Source organism: Chrysemys picta, chromosome 7 (genome assembly GCF_011386835.1).
Source record: "Chrysemys picta bellii isolate R12L10 chromosome 7, ASM1138683v2, whole genome shotgun sequence".
In the NCBI taxonomy this organism is placed as follows: Eukaryota; Metazoa; Chordata; order Testudines; family Emydidae; genus Chrysemys; species Chrysemys picta.
Genome location: NC_088797.1, coordinates 124,102,795 through 124,128,017, shown reverse-complemented (window position 1 = coordinate 124,128,017; position 25,223 = coordinate 124,102,795). Strand labels below are relative to the sequence as shown.

Here is a 25,223-nt window from a genome sequence, read left to right as displayed (position 1 = left end):
TTGTTCCATGCAGCCACATCCCCTCCCAAGTGCAATTGAGTAAGATCTCGCAGGCAGCGATGCAGTTGCTGACACATGGCAATTGCCTTGTGTTGGGTTACAAAGCTACGTGCACTGTCCCGTTTTGCTTTTCGTTTAGTTTTCTGTCACTTTGGGTCTGTTTCAGCTGGAAACGAGGTGGACAAGCCAGCACCATGTGACCGAGCAGCTTTTCATAGACCGTTAGTGGTCCACAAGGCACAGCGGGGTTTATGGAGACTGAACTCACTCCCTGGCTAGACTCCTCCTTTCCTCACCTTCATACCCACTGTCTTCTTGATGCATCTTCTGCATCTACCCTCCCAAAGTTTCTGGCGGAGGGAGGTTGTCCCCTCCCTTTCCTGGGGTCTTCGGGGCAGCTGGCTGACCTGATCCCCCTCTGACTCTGCAGGGGACAGTGAAGCTGGGCCTGTCTCCCCTACAGTCCTGCTATGGTTAGACAGCCTGTCCTTCCCACCTTCCTGAGGTCCTTGTAACACTCCTGCTGGTCCTGCTGCCGTCACTGCTCTTTCCCCATTTGGACCCCAGAAACAACCTGCAATGCAGCACTTGTTCAAGAAAACATCCCCCAAAATATCCGCTAAAACTGTGTGTGCGCAATCGTATGTTTAATTCACATGCACTTACTGCACCTTGCATGCAGATCAGTTGTGTCTAAACGAGGATTTGTGTGTGCACTAGTTGCCTATGCATCTCTGTGCTGCAGATAGTGTGTACAGTTGCTGGATAAATCGCACACCTAGGTGGGGACCTAGGACTAGAATCCTGGGTCTTCAGCACCAAAGAAATGAGTCTCTGACATGTGAGATAAAGGAGAGCTGTGTAGTAGTAGGTCCTTACGATCTTGAGGCGCTAGCCACCAGAGGGCAACCTGATCATAGACGCAGCCAGTACATTACCCCGGGCTCTGCCTTTTCGAATCTGAACCATGGGAGTCTTGTATTGCTCTGGGCATTTGGAAACGGCCAGTAATCAATGGGTTAAAATAAATACACTACAAAATACCCTACTGCTAAATGCATAACATTATTGCACAAAAATGCCTATAATGGGCCTCTTCCTTTAACAAGCATTCACTTAGGGAGCGCCCCAGAGTTTTATGGCCCATGTTTTTGATTTTGTCTATGGAAAATGGCCTCATTAAAGAGATACGGATTTAACAGCCCTGCATTCTATGGCACTTAACTGCCTGAAGTTCTGGTGAACCGCAGGGCAAACGCCACTTTATTGCTTTAGCAGAATCCATTTGGAAGCATTTTGGGGGGTTTCTGGTGTATGTCTAAAATTTTTAAAATGTTCAACACGTCTTGGAAAGAAATGAATGTGTGTCAAATGCCCAGGTTGGATAAGCCCTTCCGTCAGGCTGGGTTTTATTTTTCTCAGTGAATTAGGCAGGCATTACTAATGCTAATTTGTAAGAGCGCCTCAAGAGTATTGCAACCTCATTTGCTTCAGGGCGCTGCTCTGCCATTACATATGGCCCTCTGTGTACCTTCCGTTTCCCCTTCATTTAAAAGTGAAATTAGCATAATGAGAAGCTGTCCTAGCACGGATCGTACAAAACTGGGTAGTCGGCTTTTTAGCAACCATGCATTGGAGCAGAACAGCGACAGTGTGGGGTTTGCCTCATCATTGTCCTTCTCTCGCATCAGTGCTGGTGATGTGATAGGGAACACCATGTCTCTGTACACGTCCACAGCACCTTTCAGCCAAAGATCTCGTGACTCTTCACAAACTCTAATTCACCCACCCCACACCCATGGAGGCATAGTAGTGTTATCAATTCATGTGCCTTATACTGAGGAGAGAGCTGAGCTATAGGAAGGCTTTAGATGTGGAAGGGATTTTGGAGTTAGCTTCTCTCTTTGCCTCTGCCTCAGACTGCCTGTGTGATCTTCGATAACTCACTTCAGTGCTCTGTGCCTCAGTTTCCCCATTTACTTTAAAAAAAAGCTAGTGGGCATAATGAGAGACCTCTGTCTGAGACCCGCAGATGACTCAGAGTATTACTGAGTTGCCATGTCAGTGGAAAGAACAGAGGGGTCCTGCCTCTCAGACCCCCCCCCCCCCCGGGCTAACTGCAGACACGCTCCTGCCCGGCATGGGTGACTGTTTGAATTCTGATCTGCCTACAGCTCACGGTGGTGCGATGTCTATTTTCCAGGAGCCCAATACAATGAGTGCGTTTCCTGGCGTGCGGAATTTGGCTGTGTGGGTTAGACACAGGACAGGGACGTGGCACTGCCTGCTGTAGCAAGTTACGTGACGTTTTGGAGCTAGGGTTCCACTCTGTCATGCTCCCCTTCATTCACAGCCAGATCCTGTGTGTTGTTGACCCTTCTGCAGCTGTCACTGAAGCCGGTGGGAATTATAGGCACTCAGCACCTCTCAGGATGAGAGTTTAGATGAGTGCTGTTTGGAGCATATCTACTTCCCATAGATCACGACTGCGTAAAACAAACACAACTCCTTCCAGTGACAGCTGTGGGACTCAGCCTGCGCAGAAACCATATAGCGCTGTAAATGCTTCCCCTTTGCACTCATTCCTCCGTGACAATGGAAATTAAGTCTTTATCACCATCTAGATAATAAAATATCCCTGGATTCAATGAGCTGTTCATAGTCCGTGATATATGGATCTCCCATATCTCACCACGCCTTTGCTTGTCTGCATTGAATAAACTGCATTTGGGATGATTTACCAGCCTCTTTGAATTATGGCTCGTCTGTCATGAAAGATAAAGTCTGCATAAATCTTGGACTAACACTGGCGTGAGTTAGTGATTCAGGCTACTTGTTAGAGTGACAGAATAGACTAAACGCACTGATAACACCCAGTTTTTCTTTTCTCCCAACGAAATACACGATAGAAGCTCAGAGCAGCAGTGAGGAAGTGCGATTAGATGATTCCCCCCCCCCCCCCCGCTCCCCCCAGTTGCCACCTCATTACTGTCAATCTCTGATGGATGAGTGCTGAACTTTCAAGCATTGGTCCTGATGGCTGTTTCCTTCTTGTTCAGAAAAGAGCATCCACCTTCACAATACTGGCGTGTCTGAGCCAAACGGCCTTTCTATGATATTCCTATGGCTATGAGGATAGGGCTGGACTTTCTGCCACAGAAAGGTGGTGATTAATCTAAGATTAGTCTTGAGAGCTCTGAAGGTAATAGTCTTTGTCATAACAAAGCAAACCGTGTGATTTTCAGGGTTTTTAAAAGCAAGACGATCCCAAAACCCCAGCTCTTGGCAGCTCAGGTTTTTTGGCTCTGAATTCTTCCATAGGAGATGAATTTTCTGTTGTTTTCCCCTTCCTAACCCAGTGTCCACCTGGTATCGCTTTAAGCTGTGGATATAATCTTCCTCCACGCAGGGGTGGAGTCACTGCAGGTCCATTATGACATGGCTCATAGATGATTAGTTCTGCTAAAGCCTTATGTCCACCTGTGCCATTGAAGTCATGGAAGACAGCGGAGATGGGTAAGGAGAGAGCTGAACTGACCCCCGGAAATGTTACAGTTTTATATTGTTCTTTTGGCGGGGGAGCCTTGCCCTTGCTTTCTCCATCAACACCTCCCTTTGTCTCTCCCTGTGTGCCTGTGCTCTGGGTCCCCCCGCTTGCAATTAGCTCCTGAGGGGGTCTCATCTTAGTCTGGAGTTGACTAGTACTCTGGTCCTTCGCAAGTGTGCTCAGACCCCACTCTGTGGTTGCCCATTGTACAGGCCCCCTGGTCCTCCCAAGTCTGTTCTAGGGCTGCCTCCGGGGTTGTGATGCCTGGTATCAGCTGGGCTTTACTATTCAGAACAAGAGAGACCCCAAGGCCTCCAATGGGACTGTTTGCGGTATGTATGATTAAGCATGTGCCTAGGTCTGTGGGGCTTAGCATTTATCTTCATGAATGGCATAATCCTCGAATGGTGCAGATACCCACATACGCTGGAACAAACCCTTCCTAGGAACAGATTTTTCCAGAGAACACCTACAACTGGGGCCAGCTTTGTAAAAGAACTCAGGTCCTATTTAGGCACCAAAACAAATGGGCAAGTTTTCAAAAGAGGTAGGGGTGTGTATGTGTGTTTTGTTTGTTTTAGGGGAGCTGCTGAGCTCTTTTTAGAAAAATCTGGCTCCTAACAAGTAAAGGTGAAGGGTGGGATTTCTAAAGTTATCTAAGCTAGTTAGGTGCCCAACTTCCATTGGACTACGATGGATGTTAGGCAACAAACTCTTTTACGCACCTTTGAAAATCCCAGTTTAAAACTGTAGCCAAGCATCTGTTCTCCTTTGAGTCTTTGTGGATGTGGCCCCTATTTGTGGTGTGTAGGTTCCTCATTGTATGCATGATGTGCTACATGCTACAAATGGAACCCACCTGGACAAAACCTCTAGAAGAACCAATAAGGTAGTTCACCGGTCTTTATTGGATGGGCTCTTTACACAGCCAAAGTGTTACACCTGGGGGGAAAGGGCAGTCAAAGTGCCAACGACATGAACAGTGGAGACATAGCAATAGGTCATATAAGGTTGCGGTTCCCTCAAGACTTTCTGCCTCCACCATAGATGATGAGAAAGTGGCACCCAGAGTGGATTGTTCGTTTACTACATTGTTTGGGGAAGGCCAGTCCCTGGTAGTACAAGCCCATTAAAAAAACATTAATGACAGCATAAGGCTGAATTGAGATGGTGGTTTGCTGACAATCTATTGTGAAAGAAGAGCTAAGTTTGCGTTTGCAGACTAGGAACATCCCTGATAAATACAGCCCTGCCGGTTGTACCATTTGGGTGTATGTTATATTTATGATGCTTGACTAACACTCATAAAAGCATGGGCAGGTAATGCAAACGAATCAACCACCTGAGCTAGTGTTTGCCAGGGGCGTTATGTGCTGCCACAAAGCATTTACAGCATTCGATCCTGCCACAAAGCACGGATGTTCCCATGTTCACTACAGTTGTTCTTTCAGCAAAGTGGGGGGTTTGTTCCTACTTAAAAGGGAAAGCACCAGCCTATGACATAAATGTTTCTTTCCAACTTATTTTCTCTTCAAAGCAGTGTTAGTTCTAACCATGTGGAGTCCACTTCTGTGAGGCTTCCAGGAGCGGACCCCGCTGACTTGGAGGGAGTCTTGTGCATTCGAGGCTTGTAGGTTAGGCCTTGAAGGTATACAAGGGTGTATAATGCTGTAGCTAGTGATCAGCGAAAGGAGATAGTGAGTCGGTAATGATTTACATCCCTTTCCCTGTACAAGTGCTGAGTAATCTTCCCTCACTGTCCATGGATCAGCGTTTACATGGCACTAGGGTGACCAGATAGCAAGGGTGAAAAATCGGGACTGGGAGTGGGGGTAATTGACAAAGCCCCCAATATCGGGACTGTCCCTATAAAATCGGGACATCTGGTCACCCTCCATGACACTCTCCATCAGTACCCGGCCCAAACCGGGGAAGCTAATGATCCAACTAGTGGATCAAATTTGGTGATGAATCCTGGTCCCGTGCTCCCTGAGGCACATTGCACATACACTAAGACCATCCTCCTACACAGTGGTAGCATGTTAGGCATCACGGGCCTGGTGCCACTCCCATGCAGTGACTGGGTATCTTTCCATTGACTCTGAAGGACTTTTGATCAAGCCACCCTAGAGCTCACTCTGTTGCCATTATCCTGGCCTCTGGGCTGGAAAATGGCCATGGCCCTCTGTGTCAGCCATTCAGGGTTAGGTACCATGGTGAGAAGTGCATTATAAAGGCTTTAGATTCATGGCAGTTACTCCACCGCCCCTTGGCCTAACCCACAAACATCCCACAGCGTCTCTACTCCCATGTGATTAAACACCTACTGAGCAACTTTGGAAGAAATGTTTGCATGGCATATCACTATTGGTATCCAGCTGGTTTTTCTCAGTCCTTCTCAGGGGCCTGGTCAGCGATAAGCACAACAGCAAATCTCAGTGTTGGCCCATTTTTGAGTTAATTGTGAAAAGTAAGCATAGAAATCATCTTTATTTCTTTACCATGGGGCAAGTGTATTTTCCCCCCTCAGTCTCACAAGGGATCTCCCTTAAACTTTCAAAATTGCCCCATCGTTCAGCTGAGATCCAGTCCAGCAAATTTCAGCCCTAAAGGAGGATCTTTGGGCAAGGTGCCAGGGGCGGGGGAGTTTTAAATGAATCACTTTTGTAATCTTGCCTTGAGCATCCATTGCCATTTAATTACTTGGCCTGTGCCATTGCTAGGGCATCTGAGAGATTCGCGTTGCAAAACCAACGAATACAGGAATTTGATGTGTTCATTTGTAAACAGGTTTTTATTGTGTGTCCGTTTGAGATTGATCGGCTCTTCGGCGTTAAAAGGACAATTAGATGTGTTGGTTATATCCTACATTGAGAGGAAAAGATGATTTAATGCAAAAGACTAGACTTCCCCTGCAGCGTTCTGTATTTCCCACATTTCTAGGAGTCTGTCACCATAGCATCTGGGCTCCGTTTACATACGGTATTTGCAACATACTTTGCTAAACTGTTTCCCAATTTAGGAGCCATCCTCTCCTCAGACAGTGCACCTTTCCTAACGGAGCTCAGAGCCCAGTAATAGGCAGCTAGGAGACCAATTCCCACCAGCACTTCACCAGCCACAGTCAAAAGCGAGCCTGAGCAAAGAAAAGGCTGCTTAAAACTGGGAAAAACGTAGGCTGTAACTGATCTCTGCTGAGAGGGAACCCAGCGCTTGAGGTTCCCTTTGGCGAATGCCCTGTCACTTGGATCAAAAGCCAAAGCATCCTTGTTGCCCACCGCCGGTGCCTCTTGGTCAAGATTAAGTATTCTCTGCAAAATGGGGTTAGTAATGCAGTTAAAATACTCTCTTCCTTCTCAGGGGTGTTGGGAGGATTCATTCATTCATTTAAAAGTTAAGAGCTTTGTGTTCCTCTCTTGGAGATATTGCAGAAATGCAGAGGATAGTTATTACTTGTTCCATCAGCACTGGCCTTTAGCTGATACTAGTGGTTTGAAAATGGTGTCAATAAACCTACTGGTATATGGGCCTGAGCCAAAGCCCACTGAAGTCAATGGGCGTCTTTTCAGCGCGTTTCGGATCAGGCCCTCCAAGCCATAATGTTAGTGGTCTCGGAGGAGAAGAATGTTCCAATATTTAGAGTTGTTCATATTTTAAAGGACCTGATCCTGCCCTCAGATGTACACAGCTGGTCCCGTAGAGTTCCATGGGGGCCATGTTCACACGCACAATGGCAGGGTTTGGTCTGAAACGTACATGTGTGTTTAGAATTAGTTAGAGACAATTACTGTAATTCTATTATCAGAGGGGTAGCCGTGTTAGTCTGGATCTGTAAAAGCAGCAAAGAGTCCTGTGACACCTTATAGACTAACAGACGTATTGGAGCATGAGCATGCATCCGAAGAAGTGGGTATTCACCCACGAAAGCTCATGCTCCAATACATCTGTTAGTCTATAAGGTGCCACAGGACTCTTTGCTGCTTTTGTAATTCTATTGTGTCCTGTAGTGATTCTTATACCACACTCGACACTGGAATATCTGAGCGCCTTCCAGCAGTGCATTAATCAACGTGACTAGCATCTGTCATGTGTGGCTTGTTCTCCCACCGGGGCAGAAACGTGCATGATGGAGTGTCTTGTTTTGGTAGGGCTCTTTTAATAGACGGGTGGCTATATATTTATGTTGGAGAAGGCAAGGTCAAAGCAAGGTGGCGAGGTGTGTGGGAGGGTGGCCCTTAGTTCCCTGGGTGTTCGTTGCTTTTCCTCCAGCAGAGACTAGCTTTAGTCTGATTGTGGAGCGTTCTAATGTGCCAATGGATCATGGCTGTCGACTACGATCGTCTTCATTTCGTACATGGTCTGTAACATTAGAGGCTCCTCTGACCAGCCCAGGAAAAGAGCATTCAGCGGCCTGTGTTTGTTTTCAGTTTAATGAGGTGAGCTGCCGGCTGTTGTTAGGAACAAAACCTGTCCTGAGCCTCATGAAGGGAATGTCATCCAGGTTGATTGGATGAGAAGCAGGGTTTTGTTTTGTAAACGCCTCTGGCTAGTGGGTGTTCCCCTTTGTTGTGTGTATAGTGACTGGGCTGTGATCTATACCCCGCTGGGCTTGTTTACACTATATATTATCCATTAGCTCAGTTTACTGCTAGATCATCCGTCAGACTGGAGACGTCCATTGCTGGTGTCTGTGAACGTAGGCTCCGTGCAGCTCCTTCACATCCTCGAGTAGCCAGCCCTCCAGGATCCAGTTCTGCCTTACATCTGAGCATAGGCGCCGTCTCCGTGGGGGCCCCAGGGCTGGAGCACCCACGGGGAAAAAATGGTGGGTGCTGAGCACCCACCACCAGCCCCCCCATCAGCTCCTCTCCACCTCCCCAGCGCCTCCTGCCTGCCAGAGGGCCCCGCAGCTCAGCGCCTGCCCCCTTTCTCCCCGCGCCTCCCAAGTCCCACCCACCGTGAACAGAATAATCTGATCACCCCACCCCCGGCAAGGGCGGCACAATGGATAAAATGCTGGAGGCAACCTGATACTTCCAACCACTCCAGAGTGTTAAGTTTGTGTCATGGACACACACAGCTGATCCATTCTTCCCAAGCCTGAGGAATAGGTTCTCTAGGGGGCTGAGAAGGACTGAGCACCTGCCACTCCCCCTGACTGAAATGGAAGAGGTGGGGGCCGAGCATCTCTCAGCCCCAGGCTGGCATTCTTGTATATTTCCCGAGGAGGGAGCAGGCAGAGTGGAGGGAGGCCATGACTTACACCAACCTACCCACGTCATGTGCACTTGAGAACACGGCTGATGCCCTAGGTCTCTGCAGACCTAGCCGCCTTGTCAGTTCTGTGAAGATAACACCGTGCAGACGCCGACTGAGTTGGTTAAAACCGCAGCTTCTGTAGTGGCTTTTCTATGTGCCGCCGTCTAGCAGATGGGAGGAAGAGTCACCAAACAGTGCTGTCTGTGGCAGATGAAAACAGGGGCTCTAGGATAAAGGCAGGCAGGTTGGTTGCAGGGCTAAATGACAGGACTGGGAATCACAGCAGGTCTGGAACCTGGGTGCATCTAAGCTGACAGTCTGCAGTCCTGGTGCTGCGTTGTTCCCAGAAAGGGACCTTTCGGGTCCTTCAGAATTTATCATAATAGTGTCAGCTCCCTGACAGTCCCGCCTTGGCACATTGCAGAATCAACATGAAGGAGCTGAAATGTTCCAAAAAGGTAATAAAATGTGTGTGACGCATCCCACGCACACCAGGGTTACAGAGCATGTTCCAGGAGAAGGCAGCAGTTATCAATAGAAACATTAGGTCACATGCAGGCTGATACTCTCAATATTAGGTTACTGTACGCTCTCACACCCTGCCTCAGCAGTAGCTATGTTACAGTGCTGGACAGAGGTCATGGTTAGGTGTTATCTGATACCATAAGGGCAAAACACCAGGGGCGTAAGGAACAAGTCACATGCTGGTTTTGTTGTGCACTCTGAGAAGAGCAATGAACCATGCCAGGTAATATTTCCAAGATCCGTTGGCTGCCTGTGTTAACCATCCCAATTTAAAAGAAAAACACACCGAGATGTTGAGTTTTGTAATCTACATGGCTGCCCCGTATGGTTTGCAGCAAGATGATTAAAATTCTATTACAGGCAGCTTAGAATGCTTGATTTAACAGGACATGCCCAGCCCTTATGGCCACCGATGACTTGACAGGCTCCGTCCTATCCAGAGACCCAAATCCAGCTCCCAGAGATAAAGCTCACGCAAATCAGAAACTAACTTGTCTCCAGGGAAACGGAGACACTCACAGGATAGCAGCTGGAATTTTCAAAGGAATCTAACCAAGTGAGGCACCCAAATCCCTTTGAATATCTGCTGATCTCACCATGCTCTGAGAAGAATTTAGTTAAAGTTTCTCCAGTTTTGAAGATGTGATGTACATGATACGTGCTAAGTAATATCATTCATATAATAAAATACACAGGGATTGCTGAAACACAGCTACTTGTGGGGTGGAACACAGCAGCTGTTTAACAGCGCACAGCAATACAGCTAATAAACATTCTGACACCGGGTAGCTTGTTCGTACCTATTAAACACACCTTTTTGGCAGTGTGAAATGCTGTGTATGTGCCGAGGTTTAGCCTCAGTAACATCTCCAAGTGAGGAGGTGGTTGTGTAAAGGAGAGACAGACTTTCAGTACTTACGTTACTTAAAGCGTCCTGCTGCTCTTACCGCCGGTCACCTCCAAGACTGCATCCGAATAGCATTGCTGAAATGCAGCCACCTCTGAGAGCGGTGCCCACAGCCATCTGTTACACAGCACGCTGCCGAGAGAGGGGAAGGCATAGTACAATCAAGGACGTTGTGGGAAAGGCCTTCTCTTATGAAAAGGGCCATGGCCCTGAGATCTTTAGCGTCCATGCAGAGAAGAGAGGCCCTTGCTTTTTATGATCTGTCGGAAAGACTTGCTGTGCACAGTAAAGTGACAGGGAAAGAGAGCTGTACCATGGCGTCCTAGCGTATTTCAGGAGCAATTCAGCTGACAGCGGAAGAGGAATTCCGGCACTGCTCACTTCGGTGTAGAAGAAGGTGCCTGACTTTTCCAAAGACAGCTTGGCCCTCGCATAGAAGCTGCCCTCTAAGGAGCTCAGTGCACTTGAACCACACTGATGAATTAAGCCATGCAACTCATCTCTTATCTCCATTTCGCAAATCGCCTCTGGGCCTAAACCTCCCTCGGTGACTTGTCTCAGGTCTCACAGCAAGTCTGTGTCAGCACAGGAACAGAACCTACAGTCCCTGTTCTTCAGCGACCCAGTCCTGTGTTCTGGGTGTATTTCCTAGCTGTCTCTTTACCAGAGGCATGTGCACTCTGTCAGAGCAGGAATGTAACAAGTAGAAAAGGCGTTTAGCAGAGTTAGAAGTGAGACAAGTAACTCCGCACGCAGTGAGCCAGGTGGGCCAGGCCTCCATTTCACTTGCTCTTCGGTGGTGTCGACAGGGAAACTGAGGCAGAACAGGCTAGTTTTCTTTCTGCACCTCCCATCCAACGCCCTTCTCATGCAGTGCACCTTGGCTACATTTAAAAACGGGTCAGATACCTGGCTGATGGCCGACATTTGATTACATTCCAGTTGTCTACAGGAGGCTTTTGGGTGGCTCAACCTGTTGGACTCGAAGATTTGTTTGTAGCCTGGTTTGACTACCAAGTGCAGCTAGCCTTACCCAGCCCCCACAAGGAAATTGAAGCAAGATGCTGTCCACAGGACTGTTTTCCTGGCCTCCTGGTGCTTTTTCACTTGAAAGCAGCCGCCGACTCATTGAACTGTGCTGTAGATCCCGCTTTCTCAGCTCCATATATGGTAACATGAAGGACGCTAAGCGTCCGTGGGTATTTAAATTCTGGTCGGGAACTATCCCTGTTGTCTCTTCCACAAGAGACTGAACACCTTGGAACTCCAGACAAACCAGTTGCTCCTTTGTGCCTGCTCTGATCTCCATTAGCCATCCTCCCTCAGCCGTTGGTAGTATGGTTACCCAGCAGACCCCATCCACCTTCCCGGGGGAAGGGGGGACCCTTGTCACCATCTGCGATTGTCTGTATTTGCCTCTGGGGAGACATTTCAGCTGATTATTATCATAGCAACAGGACAAGAAGCAGGCTGAGCCGGAGTGAGTTTGTAATGCTGTCTCTGGGGCTCCCCTGCAGCGCTGGCTGCTTCCCCAGCAAACAGCTGGAAAATGTGGGTCAAGCACCTTCTGCCTCCGGTGGCCTGGGAGCAGGCGTGTAGGCGTGTACTAGTAGAGGATTCCACAAACAGGGCCCTGTGACAGGCGAGTCCCAAACATAAGAAGGGATCACACTCAGGCCTGCCACGAAGTATGGGGAGTGCCATCTGCTTACGGCAGCACTCAGTGTCTGGTTCTCTTTGCCCCCCTTTGGCTGCGTGGCAGGTTTCTTAGGGGTTAGCTGCCCAGACAGGGCCAATTAGTACAACTCTTTCCAGTCCTGTTTTCTCGTTTCCCAGTTTGAGTGCCTGCGTTAATTTGCTGTCTGTTGCCTTTGAGCACCAGCTGGCCACGTCCAGGCAGGGGGTTACCTGAGAACAACAGAGGCTTCCAAACAGCTGCAAAGATGTTGCCTTTTTTATAGACAGGAAAAGGACACCAAGGTCGGTGATATGAGTCAGCTCAGGTCACACAGCATGTGGAGCAGGACAGGGATCAGAACTCGCGCTTTTCTGCCTTGGTGGTGCCAAGCTCTGGGGGTGTCCAGCACTCATTACCAAGGGGATAGCTCCTTGGGCTCCATTCCAGCCTGGCCGGCCGTCTGCTGCCTCTCCCGCTGGCCACAGCCCCAGCCCTGGATGTGACGCTGCCGGGGCATGGGAGGGTGAGGCTGTGGGTGACGTTTAATGAAAAGCGACGTGTAAAACTGCAGCACTATTTACATTGGCTCAAAGGGATCCAGCTTATGTGTGCGTGTGGGGGGGGGGGGGGTGTTCAAACCTCTTTTGAACTGATAGCAGCGGGGGGGGAAGGGGGGGCGGGAAGGAAGGGGTGCCATCTTGTGCCTGGCTTAGGATGGGTTTGTTAGGACTGGAAACTAAGGGTTACATTCTGGTCCAATTGAAGTCAATGGCAAAACACCCATTGCCTTCAGTAAGGCCAGGATTTCACCCCCAGCTCTCATTGTGATGGCACTTAACACAGATCAGAATGAGCGACGCACGCCCAACCCCAGGCAAGTATCCCTGGGCGGGAGCAGGGCCTAGTGTCTGGAATAATCACATGGGGACAAGCTTTTTTAAAAACCACGGGTGTGCTTGTTTTATTGTCCAGGTTCCACCATATTGGCCGAGCGACTGGGCCCATCTACACCGAGCTCTCCCACTTCAGCCCCAAATTCCCCCACGGTTCTCTGCAGCGGGGTTTCTGATCCAATCCTGAGTACGTATGGCTCCGGTCTGCTCTGCAGCTCCATCAGCGGTGAGTGTGCCCCGCCCACATCCGCGAGTCCCTGCCATGTTCTGCACTGCCACCCTTCCAGCTCCCCTGTTCAACGCCTATTGGTGCGCTAAATGCACGGGGCGGCATCCATCTATGCACCTGTCAGCTCCCGAAGAGAGTGAGAGAGAGGTGCCAGAGACCTGTGAAGTCCCTAGGGATGTTTTTATGTGAAAGCCGCCCAGATGCCTTGATACTGGACAGCAATAATTGTGTAGCCTCTTTCATCATCAAAAATCTCAAAGGGGGCTAACAACCTTTCTAGATTGTTTTCAGAGTAGCAGCCATGTTAGTCTGTATCCGCAAAAAGAACAGGAGTACTTGTGGCACCTTAGAGACTAACAAATTTATTAGAGCATAAGCTTTCGTGGACTACAGCCCACTTCTTCGGATGCATATAGAATGGAACATATATTGAGGAGATATATATACACACATACAGAGAGCATGAACAGGTGGGAGTTGTCTTACCAACTCTGAGAGGCCACACTTCTCATCAACCTGTCTGTACTGGGCTAGCTTGATTATCGCTTCAAAAGTTTTTTTTCTCTTACTTAATTGGCCTCTCAGAGTTGGTAAGACAACTCCCACCTGTTTATGCTCTCTGTATGTGTGTGTATATATATCTCCTCAATATATGTTCCATTCTATATGCATCCGAAGAAGTGGGCTGTAGTCCACGAAAGCTTATGCTCTAATAAATTTGTTAGTCTCTAAGGTGCCACAAGTACTCCTGTTCTTTTTCTAGACTGTGTACACCCTCCTGTGAAATGCAGCTGCCTCTGGGGAGAAGCCTGGAGGCTGTTTACCTTGCTATTCTGCACCAGGCCCCGTTACCATGAATCCCAGAGGCTGTCAGAAGTTTCCATCCAGCCTCACAATCTCTGAGTGAGGGAGGGAGGCAGAATTCCCGTTGCACCCAAAGGTTGTGGCTGTTTGTAGGAAGGTAGTGCCCCATGCCAGCTATGCACATCCCTGCCCAGAGAACTCACAATCTGTGACTTGCCCAAGGCCTCAGGCCCCTGCTCATGTCACCAAACAATGCACCAGTCTTAGAGCTGCTGCCGTCATCACTCTGCCCTCCCTTCCAACCGTTAATCAGCAGCTAACCCATTTGGCAGCTTCCAATTTGCCCTCCGTAGTGAATGTTTGTACAGTGCTTGGACACTGGAGAGCTCCCTCTGTGGGCCAGCTGGGCGTGTGATCAGGCAGCCAGTTTTCCCGTTGGCCCCCGCAGTGAGCAGCTGTTTCGTTGCAGTGTATTGGCCTAAACTCTAGGCAAACTGCACAGCTCTACTACTAAACCCATGACAAAAGCAGTGTTACCCACCCTCAGAATCTCTTGCATTTATATAGCCCCTTCCTTGCCAGGAGCTCTGCCCCCTTTCCAGACATACCTTGGGCCTCTCACCACAGCTCAGGTGAGCTAGGTTCAGAGTTATGGTGCCCATTTGCCGAATGAGGGAAATGAGGCGCAAAGAGGGGGAGTGACTTGCCCAAGGCCATGCAGTGCATCAGTGGCAGAACCGAGAATAAAGCACAAGACTCCTGCCTCTCAGGCTTGTGTCCTTAACACATGACCACCCTCCGTCCCAGCATGGAGACTCTGTGACCTGTTATTAGAAGAACCAGATTTCTTAGGCTGTGTCTACACTACAGCACCTATGGTGGCATAGCCCCCTCGTGTACACGCAACGTACGCCAATAGAAGTGGTTTTCTGGCAGCATAGGAACGCCACCTCCCCGCACGCCGTTAGCTGTGCTGCCCGAAGCCCTCTTCTGTCAGCATTGCTGTATCTGCACTGCAGATTTGTTGGCAGAACGATGCCAAGCCGGGTTGTGGGATTTTTCATGGGCTAGAGCAGAGCCCAGTGGAATTCTCCCTTCCTCAATGGTGCAGCATTGTGCATTGAGTCAGGTGCATTACGGCCTTTTCTCACCTTCTGCTGAGGCCTCAGCTATTGGACATGGTTAGCTGCAAAAGCTATTGAAGGAGACCCGTTAAATCACCCGTTCTACCCCCTGCCTGTGCAGGGTGCTCCCTGCAGTACTAGGTGCACCAGGAGTCTGCTCTGACCGAGTCACTCCTCTCTCCCTAACCCTGAGACACCCGTGACAGAATAAAGAGCGACCGTGTTCCTTGCATTTCAGGCACAGCTCCAAACTCCCCCATCAGCATGCCGGAGTCACCCATCTCCCCATCTGGCTCAGGGATCTGGGGGGACGAGTGCACCATCTGCTACGAGAACATGGTAGATACCGTCATTTACTCCTGTGGACACATGTGTCTCTGCTACCCCTGTGGGCTGAAACTCAAGAAGATGGCCAACGCCTGCTGCCCGATCTGCAGACGGGCCATCAAGGATATCATCAAAACTTATCGCAGCACTTAGACCAGCAGCACGGGTTGGGGGGGGGGGCAGACGTGAGAGGAGCGAGGGGTCTCTGTCTTCACTCATCATTTGTGAAATTCAACATCTGAACCACCCCAAGGATGCTGGAGGCAGGGAGGGGAGGGTCCTGCTGGTGCCAGCTCTTCCCTTCCCCTTGCCCCCAACGAGTTCTGAACTCCAGCACATCAGGGAAGTCAAGATGAACCACTCTTTCCAATGGGTTTTACATTTTAATCTCAAGAAAACAGCTGGAGCCGTTCTTCCTCTTCTACACCGTGCCCAGGGATGTCCCCGCTGCTAGGCTAGCGGGAAAGGTGCGGTGAGGCACACCTTCTGCCCGGTGGACAGTGACAGTAGGCAGCTGGTGAGTGGCAGTAATACAGAGAAGAAAGTCGGCCTTTTGGGGGCAACTGACCCCATTTCACAAAAGCCTCTTAAAAGGGCAGGGCTGCGTGGGCCGTTCGGAAGAGCTGGGTGTCCAGCAGGAGTGCTGGTGGCAAAGGTGTGACAGGGCCAGTCTGGCAGGAGATACATTATAAAGCCAAACCCTTTTGCTGGTGGCAGAATAGTTCCCAGGAACCCTGCTCACTCGATGCTCTCTGGGGAGCGGTGGCTGGAAATCGACGGGCTGAATGCTGCGTGGGGGGAGAGTGGGGCCCATGGCAGCGGATGGGTGTGCAGCATGTGGTTCGTGCGAAAGACTCTAGGGGGGGCATGGCTCTGCGTGTCACCGTCCAGCGAGGTGACGGGGTTACGTTTTCAGCAGCCTTGCCCCAGCGGCCTGGCTCCTTGTGGCACTGCACGACTATAACCCCACTGCACCGATGCTTGCTCCTGAGTTCTCCCTGCCCTTCACAAGCCAAAGGCCACTCCCCCGACGCCTCAATCAGCACTTGCAAAAAACACTGAGGAAGAATGTCTACACCCGCCCTCCCACCAATGCTCTGTTTTTATGGTAGAGTGTTAAATGTCTCTCTTTGCTTTAAAGGAAGGAAACTTGGGTGGTGATTACACGCTCTTGGCCACACTGATGTGACAGGGTGGTCAACGCACTTAGTCATCAACAAGCAAAAAAGGAAGAAAGTGGCTTAAAACAGATTTTGTTTCTTTGTTTTAATGAAGGAGCTTCTGATTAAAATAAAATAAATAAATAAATGGAGATATCCCATCTCCTAGAACTGGAAGGGACCTTGAAAGGTCATCGAGTCCAGCCCCCTGCCTTCACTAGCAGGACCAAGCACTGATTTTGCCCCAGTTGGCCCTCTCACGGGCTGAACTCAGAACCCTGGGTTTAGCAGGCCAATGCTCAAACCGCTGAGCTATCCCTCCCCCCAAGATCACTCAAGGGCCAGAGGTAGGTGGAGGGAAGGGAGAGAACTGGTTTGCTGCTGCTCCTGCTGCCGCCCCATCAGTTTGAGTGGCCAGGTTCTCTGCACCCCACCCATTTTGTGTGTCTATCTGTGAATCCTTGTGACCACCCATTCTAGGAAGTGTAGTACTGGGCGGCTGCCAGGCTCGGCCGGGGCTCACTCAGGCCACAACCATCTCAGTTTAGGTCTGTCAGTCCTCCCTGGTCTGCACCTGCACTACGAGCAAGGCACGCCCCATCCCTCTGGGGCAGAGCTGTCCACCCCGGGGGCCCATTGCGTTCACGGGGCTCAGCGTGGTGGCAAACGCGAGGCCTAGAGATTTTTGTGTCTAACTGGGGACACCATAAAGTGGCCTCGTTTTCAGAACGCGACAAGCCCCATCAGGAAACCAGGCTCCTCTGAACAGACTCGAATGCGGCACTAATGAAAAACTGGGAGGAGGGGCTTGATCTCAGCTAGCGCCCATTGACCTCAGTGGGAGCTCAAGCAAGACCCCAGCTTGCTGGGAAGTATTAGATGACGCAAGCCTGCTGCTTTCCAGGGGGCTGCACGGCAGAGAAGGCAAGCAAGCTGTGGCTCATTTATACTCCTCTCTAGTGTTAATGGCCCCAGAACACACCTCTCCCCCCAGTCGAGCCTGAACAGATCCTGGGCTCAGTCACCGCGGACCACGGTAGATCATGTACCGCTGCACTGCCCCTTGACTGCAACTAGAGCCTGGCCAGTGCCGGCCCAGGCCTTTGGCTTTACGTGCTGGCCTCTCGAAGCTTGTGGGCTCTTACGGAAGCAAATTCACTGTCAGTTCTATTAGACGCTGTGACCAAGCAACCCTGGGAGCAAGAGCAGTTAGTTATTGGCACATCAGGCCCCATGTGCATTTCAGGGCCTGGTCCCGTCCTGCCCCCCAAAGCACTGAAAGGGAGAGTCTTTGTTATGTGCAGGGACGTGGCTCTGCTCAGTAACCCATGATGCTGATTTGCTACAGAACATGATCAAAGTGCTGCTGCTCCCAATGGCGCGACTGCCCACACGGCCTCCTTTTCATGAGTGCAACTTACTTTTCAGCTCGGCTCGCAGGAGGAAGCCTGGGGCTGAGGTAGCGCCAGACTACACAAGGGCGCTCGCGTTTGTAAGTCACTGGAAGTGTAGAAGATGAACAAATTGCATCTGGCTGCCCTAAGGAGCAGGGCCCAGCTCCTCCACTCTTGCTAAACTGACTTATACTGGCTGAGATCTGGTCCAAGGCATGATCCTTACAGTGAGGCATGAGATCGTTCTGTGGCCTCTGGTCAGGGCCGGCATGTATATTTAGGCGGCCTAGGTGGTCGCCTAGGGCACCAGGATTTGGGGTGTGTGTGTGTGGCATTTTGCCGCCCTCATCGGCAATTCGGCAGCGGGGGGGGGGGGGGCGGGGGGTGTCCTTCCGCGCTCCGGATCTTCGGCGGTAATTCTGCGGTGGGTCCTTCACTCACTCCGGGACCCGCCACCAAAGTACCCCGAAGACCGGGAGTGCGGAAGGACCCCCCCCCCCGCCGCAGAATTGCCAATGACGCCCGGGAGCGTGGAAGGACCCCCTCCTAGGGCGCCAAAAACCCTGGCACCGCTCCTGCCGCTGGTGCTTTACAAAGCAGGCAAGTTCTTCACAGGAGACAGCAAGCCCACTCCTGCATGTCTAACTTGGGCAAAACTGACATGCTCCCAGGAACTGGGCAAAGTCAAACACAGGCTCAGACACCTGTCAGGAGCAAATGGGGGGGGGACATGTTGGTGATCAGCCGGGAAGCAGAGGGTGTTACGTAAAACTGGTTTGGTTTTTGCTTTTCATCGTTACTTTTCCTTGTAATATATCAGCAGCTGGCTGGTGGGGAAGGGGGGGGAAAAGCTCCTAGCAGAAGCATAATGAAATTAATACCTAATTACTTTCACAATGAAGTACTGTAGCAATGTAAGCAGCTTCCCCCCCCCCCCCCCAACACCCGAGCTGATGCAGGTGTACCAGCCGCCTTCCTGGTGTGCAGCAAACAATCCTCTTGTGCCAGTAGATTTTTGCCAATAGTCACAAATACTGTATTTGTTTCTATATTGTAGATTTTAATATATAAATAGACTTATGGCACTGGAGTTAATTCCCCTGCCATTCCTGCACCCTCCTCCCCGACAGCCGGCTGTGGAAAGGAGCAACTCAGTGCAGAGGCAGTCTTGTGCTGATTTTCTTAATAAACGTTATCTTGATGCTGCTACTGTGCGTGGAAAGCCGCTGTGTCCCCAGCGCTTGGGCTAGCTGGCAGATGTAGTTTTAAGCATCACTTTTCACGGGGATGGTCTCGTGCCAGATGATGGGTGGCTCCTAACCCCACTTGTGGGAATCTCAGCAGAGCCCCCCCTTTGGCATACAGAGCGTGTAGGTTCCTACATTTTAATTCTTACAGCACCTGAAATGCCCACAGTGATGCAGCATTAAATGACAGGGACTAGGCCCTCTGGCTGTACTCCTGTGAAACAGCCCTTTGGATCAGACAGGCCTTGCCCCTGCCTGAGCATTGCAGGAGTGGATGCCAAACTCATCTGGGCTAGAATAAGGGCTTTCCCCATCTGACTACGTGCAAACACTGTTGGCTTTCAATGAAAATAAGCACTGACTTGCCCAAACACCAAGAGCAGAGGGACAGCACCAGTGTTTATACCAGCAGCTGTCCCTAACCGTGCAGGCCCTGGACCGATGCAGATCTAAGCGAGTAAGGAAGCGGGAAGAAACACTGGGGGCGGCGAATGAGCACATATATATATAAAGCCAACGCAGTCAGCATCATCTCCATTCAGTCTGTCCAGACTAGGCTGGTTAATGGCTACATCGTGCCTTTTAAAGACGGTACAAAAAGGGGGTGGGCATGTGGCACCGTACCAGCCCTGACTGAATTGAGTATATTTAAATGTAGTGAAATGTGTTTGTTTTACGGTGGATCAAACTCCAGGCATTAGCAGGAGCTTTGTCAAGTAGGCTGGGGAGTTAGGAGAGGGCTACACTAACGCCTGGCTGCAGACTCGGGTTTGAGCTCAAGGGCCTTTCTGCCAACACACAAATCAGTCTGACGCAGCTCAGGGAGCACGAGGATCGCCAACTTCCTAGTCGCACAAAACTGAACACCCTACCCTGCTTCCCCAAGCCCCCTTTCCCCCACTACCCTTGCTGTCCTCCACCCTCAGTGGGCTGGGGTGAGGTATGTGGGTTCCAGGGTGGGGCTGAGGGATTTGGAGAGCAGGAGGGGGCTGTGAGTTGGGATGCAGAAGGGGGGGGGTGAGGGTTTTGGGGGGGGGGGCCCAGGGCAGGGGCATAGGCTTACCTCAGGCAGCTCCTGGTCGGGGGGTGAAGGGAGGGAAGGGAGGGCATGCTAAGGCAGGCTGCCTGCCTGTCCTGGTACCGCACGGTGCATGCCCTGGAAGCAGGCGGCGCCACGTGCTGCTCTCACCCGCAGGCACCAACCCCCCCCCCCCACCACCACCACCACCACCAGTGTTCAGAGCAGAGGCAGCCCGCAGAGCTGTCTGGTGCCCCCGCCTAGGAGCCGGCCCTGTCCTACTGGACACTTCCAGGGCACGGCACGGTGCCAGCCAGGACAGGTACGGACTAGCCTGCCTTAGCACCAAGCGCCCATTAAAAGCCCAGTCTGCAGCGCTGACTAGAGCCGCCGGGTCCCTTTTCGACTGGGTGTGCTGGTCGAAAACCGGAGACCTGGCCCCCCTAGGAAGCACCCAGGCTCCTGCTAGGAGAGCTGGTCAGCGCCTCAGTACCGGTATGACTTGGGCCAAACCCTGTCACTTTGCCAAGGCACGTGGTCTGTCCAGGGCAGCATGAATGCAATAGCTGTGAGACCTGGGGCTAGTACTTGTAAACTCAGCTTAATGCTGCAGCGTGATCGCTAAACCATAGGCTTGGAAACACGGTCGCAAGCCCTGGGCTTCAGTGGGCTGAGCAGATACGCCGTCAGGGGCTGCTTCTCTTCCTCCCGTAGTTTGACTAGTGCCACAGTAGACGCAAGGTCCAGCCCAGGGAGCAGCAGGGCAGAAGCAGTAACAAAACAAAACTCTCATTTTTGTTGGATTGGTGTTGGTTCCAATGTGTGCTGGTGTCAGCTCCATTTCCTGGTTTTATTTTACAATGGTTTGTGTTCTAGCAGAAAAATCCACTCTGTGAAAATTGGATAACTGTGATTGTGAATAAAGGTGATTTTAGGTATCCCACAGCAGCGTGAGGGCGCAGTTATTGGCCATTGGCTTGGAGTACATGCAGCCAAAACGCACAAGTGCTACCCACCTTACTTACAGATGGCTGGGCCCATGGGTCAGGGATCCAGGCTGCGCCCCATCAGCTTGATGTCCAGGGCCTGAGGGTCTAGTTCCTTGCACCCAGTGCAACGAGATGGTAAAATGCTACTGAGCACAACACTATTTCACCCCCAGCCTGCCCAGGCATTAGGGCTGCAGCCCCTGTCTCTGACAAAAGTGGAGGAGCAGTTACAGGCCTGCTTAGTCAAACTAGGCTGGAGGAGGGAGACTTCCTATCAGGTAGAGGGGGATTTGAACCTGGGACTTCCAGGCTGAGTAGAATATCCTAGGCCCCTGTGCCCTTATGTATAAAATCCAACACGGAGGCTCGCTCCTCACAGCAAAACTGTCTTTTTACATCATGCTAGAAACAGCCCCCCCCCCCTTTTAAATTTTTTTGCAGTGAAGACAGCCCCAAAACACTACTGCTGCCAATCCTTCAGCATGATCGGAGGAAAGGCGAGCAAGCTCCTGCACCTGTACTTCCAGCTGCCCTTCCTGCAGCCTGTGCTGTGAAAAGAGTTCACGTTTGAACAGGCCAGCTCGGGGTAGCTTAGCCCAGCCCCTTCTGACGCTTCTGCTAACAGAAGTAATTCCAGACTCTCATCGCTGCTTTCTGAGGCTTAGCAGGACCCCTGCTGGCTCCCAGGCTATATTGTCTGTATCACCTACAGCAGTGGGGCCTGCTGGGGGGCCGTGAGCAGGTTTCAGGGAGTCCTATGAAGCAGGGCGGGTTTATAGCATGCTAGGGGGGCTTCGGAAAGAAAAAGGTTGAGAACCCCTGCCCTACACTACATTCTCAGTACAAGCCATAGGCCTCGCGTCAGCACTGCACTGGGGTTGGCAAGAATCTTAGCCAAAGCCTTTTCCTTCGGTAGTGGAGCGGCCGTCCAAACTGACTGCAGAAAGCACCTTGCGAAGGCCTTTGCCAGCTCACTTGCAGCCTGCAGCGCGTCAGCTGATGAAATGAAGACCAGACGTTGCAGTTGACGAGACCGCTGCTGCGCAACGGCCCGTGGCATATCATTTACAGCTGTAGCTCACTTCCCAGCAACCCCCTCCCCAGCAAGCTGTGCCCTGTGCTTTAGAAGGTGGGAGTGAGCAGTGCTCCAAGAGGATGCATTTTCTCTAATGCAGTAAAAGGCCCATAGGCTTCCGTCCAGCACTTCTGCTTTCCTTAATGGTCAGCTGCTGCTGACACATTGAGATAGAGCTTCAGCTCGACTGTGCCCAAGGAGAGAACGTGACTGTGCCATGGCCCGACTGGTTTATAAATGAAATCCATCCCTTCCCTTTTTATAATATATAGAGATCTACCTATCTCCTAGAACTGGAAGGGACCCCGAAAGGTCATTAAGTCCAGCCCGCTGCCTTCACTAACAGGACCAAGTACAGATATTGCCCCAGATCCTTAAGTGGCCCCCTCAAGGATTGAACTCACAACCCTGGGTTTAAGCAGGCCAATGCTCAAACCACTGAGCTATGCTTTGTCCCATTGACACTCCCCTTCCAGGAGGACAGGAGTGAGCCCTACGTTAACGTGCCTTGTGGAATCAGGTCTGGGATTAGCTCTGGCCAAAACCCCAGGCTGCTTGCATGCTATGGCACTTTCAAAACCCAGCAAGTTGAATCTGAGCTCCAGCATGCAAGGGGGAGTAGTCTAGCAGTGCTTAAATAGCACCATCTGCTGCCTTGGCTAAAGGACTACATGGCTGCTCCAGGAAGTAGGTAGGTGTCGGCTGAATTCACTAAAGCAGGAACAAGGTTTGACTTTCGGATACTTAATGAATAAATAGACGTCGTTTCTCTGCTTCTGAATTGTCAAGAGCAGCCGAGTGGAGCACTTAGCATGGAGACTATTAGCGTACCCTGGCTGGCACTCATGTACTATGAACAGCAGCAGGTAGGAATAAAAGCACCAGCTCTGTCTCGAAATGCTGAGGTCTGATCATTACTAGAGTGAAAAGAGAGCAATTAGGAAGAATACTGTTCATAGGTTTCAATTTTAACTCCTAATGACTCACCTCCCATCTAGTGAACCTCCTCTCTCACTGCTGAGGCTGAACCTCCCAGCAAGATTTCTTCTCTTAAACACACCAAATCAGTTAGACAAAGCAAAAGGAAGTTAGAGTCCATATTCAAATAGATACACTCTTTGGCGAATCAGGAACACAACTGGAAAGATTGCGGAGGGCTTTCTCCTTCCCTCTGCAGGGCTAGGGTTACCAGCCGTCCGTATTTCCCTGGACATGTCCGGCTTTTGCGTCTCTAAATAGCCATCCGGGAGGAATTGGTAACAAGGTTAAAATGTCCGGGGTTTTTTTCCTCCCTTGCTTCCCTCCCTCCCTCCCATGTAGAGTGCGGCTGCTGATTGGGCAGCTGGGCCGATTGACCCGCTCCCATTGGCCTCCAGCAGCCAGAGCCCTCCCCTGCTCCCCCCTCCCTCTGTCTGCAGCCCTGTATAACACACGAACCGACCCACCGGGCAGCGTGTTTTGCAAACACGTGGAGCCAGAATGGTAAGCGGAGTCGGGGGGGGGGGGGGGGGAATGTTGGATGGGTCCCCGACCTCCACCTGCCACCCCCCCCCACGCATCCTCCCCCGTGGTCCCCCCCACCTGCTTGTACTGCCAGAGCCAGCAGCAACTGCTGTCTGCTGCCCCCGGCTCCGAGCATCCCCTATCCACTAATGGGAAGACAGGCCCTTACCCTGCCCTTCCACCCTGGCCCCGAGCCTCTCCAATGCCTCAAACCCCTCAGCCCTTGCCCTCAGCCCCCTGCACCCTAATCCTCTGCCCCAGCCCTGAGCCTCCTCCTGCATCACGAACCTCTCATCCTCAGACTCACAGCCCTCACCCCTGCATCCCCTCCTATCCCCGAACTCCCTCCCAACCCCCCTCCCCACACACCCCCTCCCACCCTCAAACTCCCTCCCAAAGCCTGCACCCCCTCCCTTTGCACTGCCTCCCACCCCCAAATTCCATCCCAGAGCCTGCACTCCTCACCCTCTCCTGCACACCCACCCCCTCCCCCAGCCCAGAGCCTGCACCCAGCACCCAAACTCTATCCCAGAGCCTGCACCCCAATCCCCAGCCCAGGACCTGCACCCCAGACCTCCAACCCCCCTTCCAGAGCCTTAGGCAGGTGGGGGGGCGTTTCTGGGCACCACCAAAATTTCTACATCCCTGCCACCCATGCGAGTGGATCAGGATCGGGGCAGTAAGGGAACAGGTAGGGTCCTAGGGTTGGGGGGTTCTCAGCAGGGGGCAGTCAGGGGACAAGAAGCAGGGGGTGTTTGGGGTTCTGAGGGGGGCAGTTAGGAGGTGGGAAAGAGTGGATGGGGGCAGGGCTTCCCCCCGTGTCCTCTTTTTTGATTGTGGAAATATGGTAACCCTACGGTTCCCTACAATTATTTGCATTAACCCCAAGCACTCAAAAAAAAAAAAAAATCAGACAAGGACTATGCACAGGGGGCCCTCTGTAGGAAAAGTAATGGTGCTCAGTGCCTTTATGTTGTGCAGGATCAAACCCTTCTATTCAATTGCCTGAGTGCCGCTTTTGCTAAGCCAGTGGCCTTGTACATTCCATGGGCTCAATCTTGAGCTGTGTGTGGCCTGCATCCATCTCACATCAATAGGGGGTCAGGAGTGCCTCCCACTGTGGAAGACGCTGCCCGCGGTTTCCAGGAGGCAGCTCCACGCATTTACAGATGCTAACCCACTGGCCCCTGGCGAGGTAGGTCAGACATTTTCCATCTGGTACCTGGCTCGACATGCAAAGGCTTTTGTGTTTGAAACTATTGAGGTCAAAAGGTGAGGTCAGATTTCCACCACACTCTCTAGTGGGTCAGGAAGGAGAAGAGTCTAAAGATGAGGGAAAGGAAGAATAGGGGCTGCTTCACATCACCAAACTGCTGGGACTGTCAATAGCGCAAGCCAACCTACTATCTATTCAAGTCGGAAATAGACCAGGTTTTGCCATTGCACGAATGTATTAGGAGAATTTGTCCTTACTTTCATGAATACAGTGAGTTCAGTAACTGAACAAAAATGCAATGGGTGGGGGGAAAAAAAAACATCAGGGA

The 25,223-nt window shown here is 51.2% G+C and overlaps 1 protein-coding gene across 2 annotated transcripts in view; it reads left to right on the top strand.

Annotated features, from left to right (window-relative positions):
- NEURL1 (neuralized E3 ubiquitin protein ligase 1) overlaps positions 1–20,296 on the top strand; it is a 267,419-nt gene extending 247,123 nt beyond the window's left edge. For both annotated transcript variants that reach the window (XM_005303496.5, XM_005303497.5), the window contains exons 5-6: positions 12,889–13,035; positions 15,205–20,296. In XM_005303496.5, coding sequence (XP_005303553.2) covers positions 12,889–13,035; positions 15,205–15,446 — 389 coding nt within the window. In that variant the 3' untranslated portion in view covers positions 15,447–20,296. The remainder of the gene's footprint in view (positions 1–12,888; positions 13,036–15,204) is intronic.
- Positions 20,297–25,223: the final 4,927 nt, after the last annotated feature.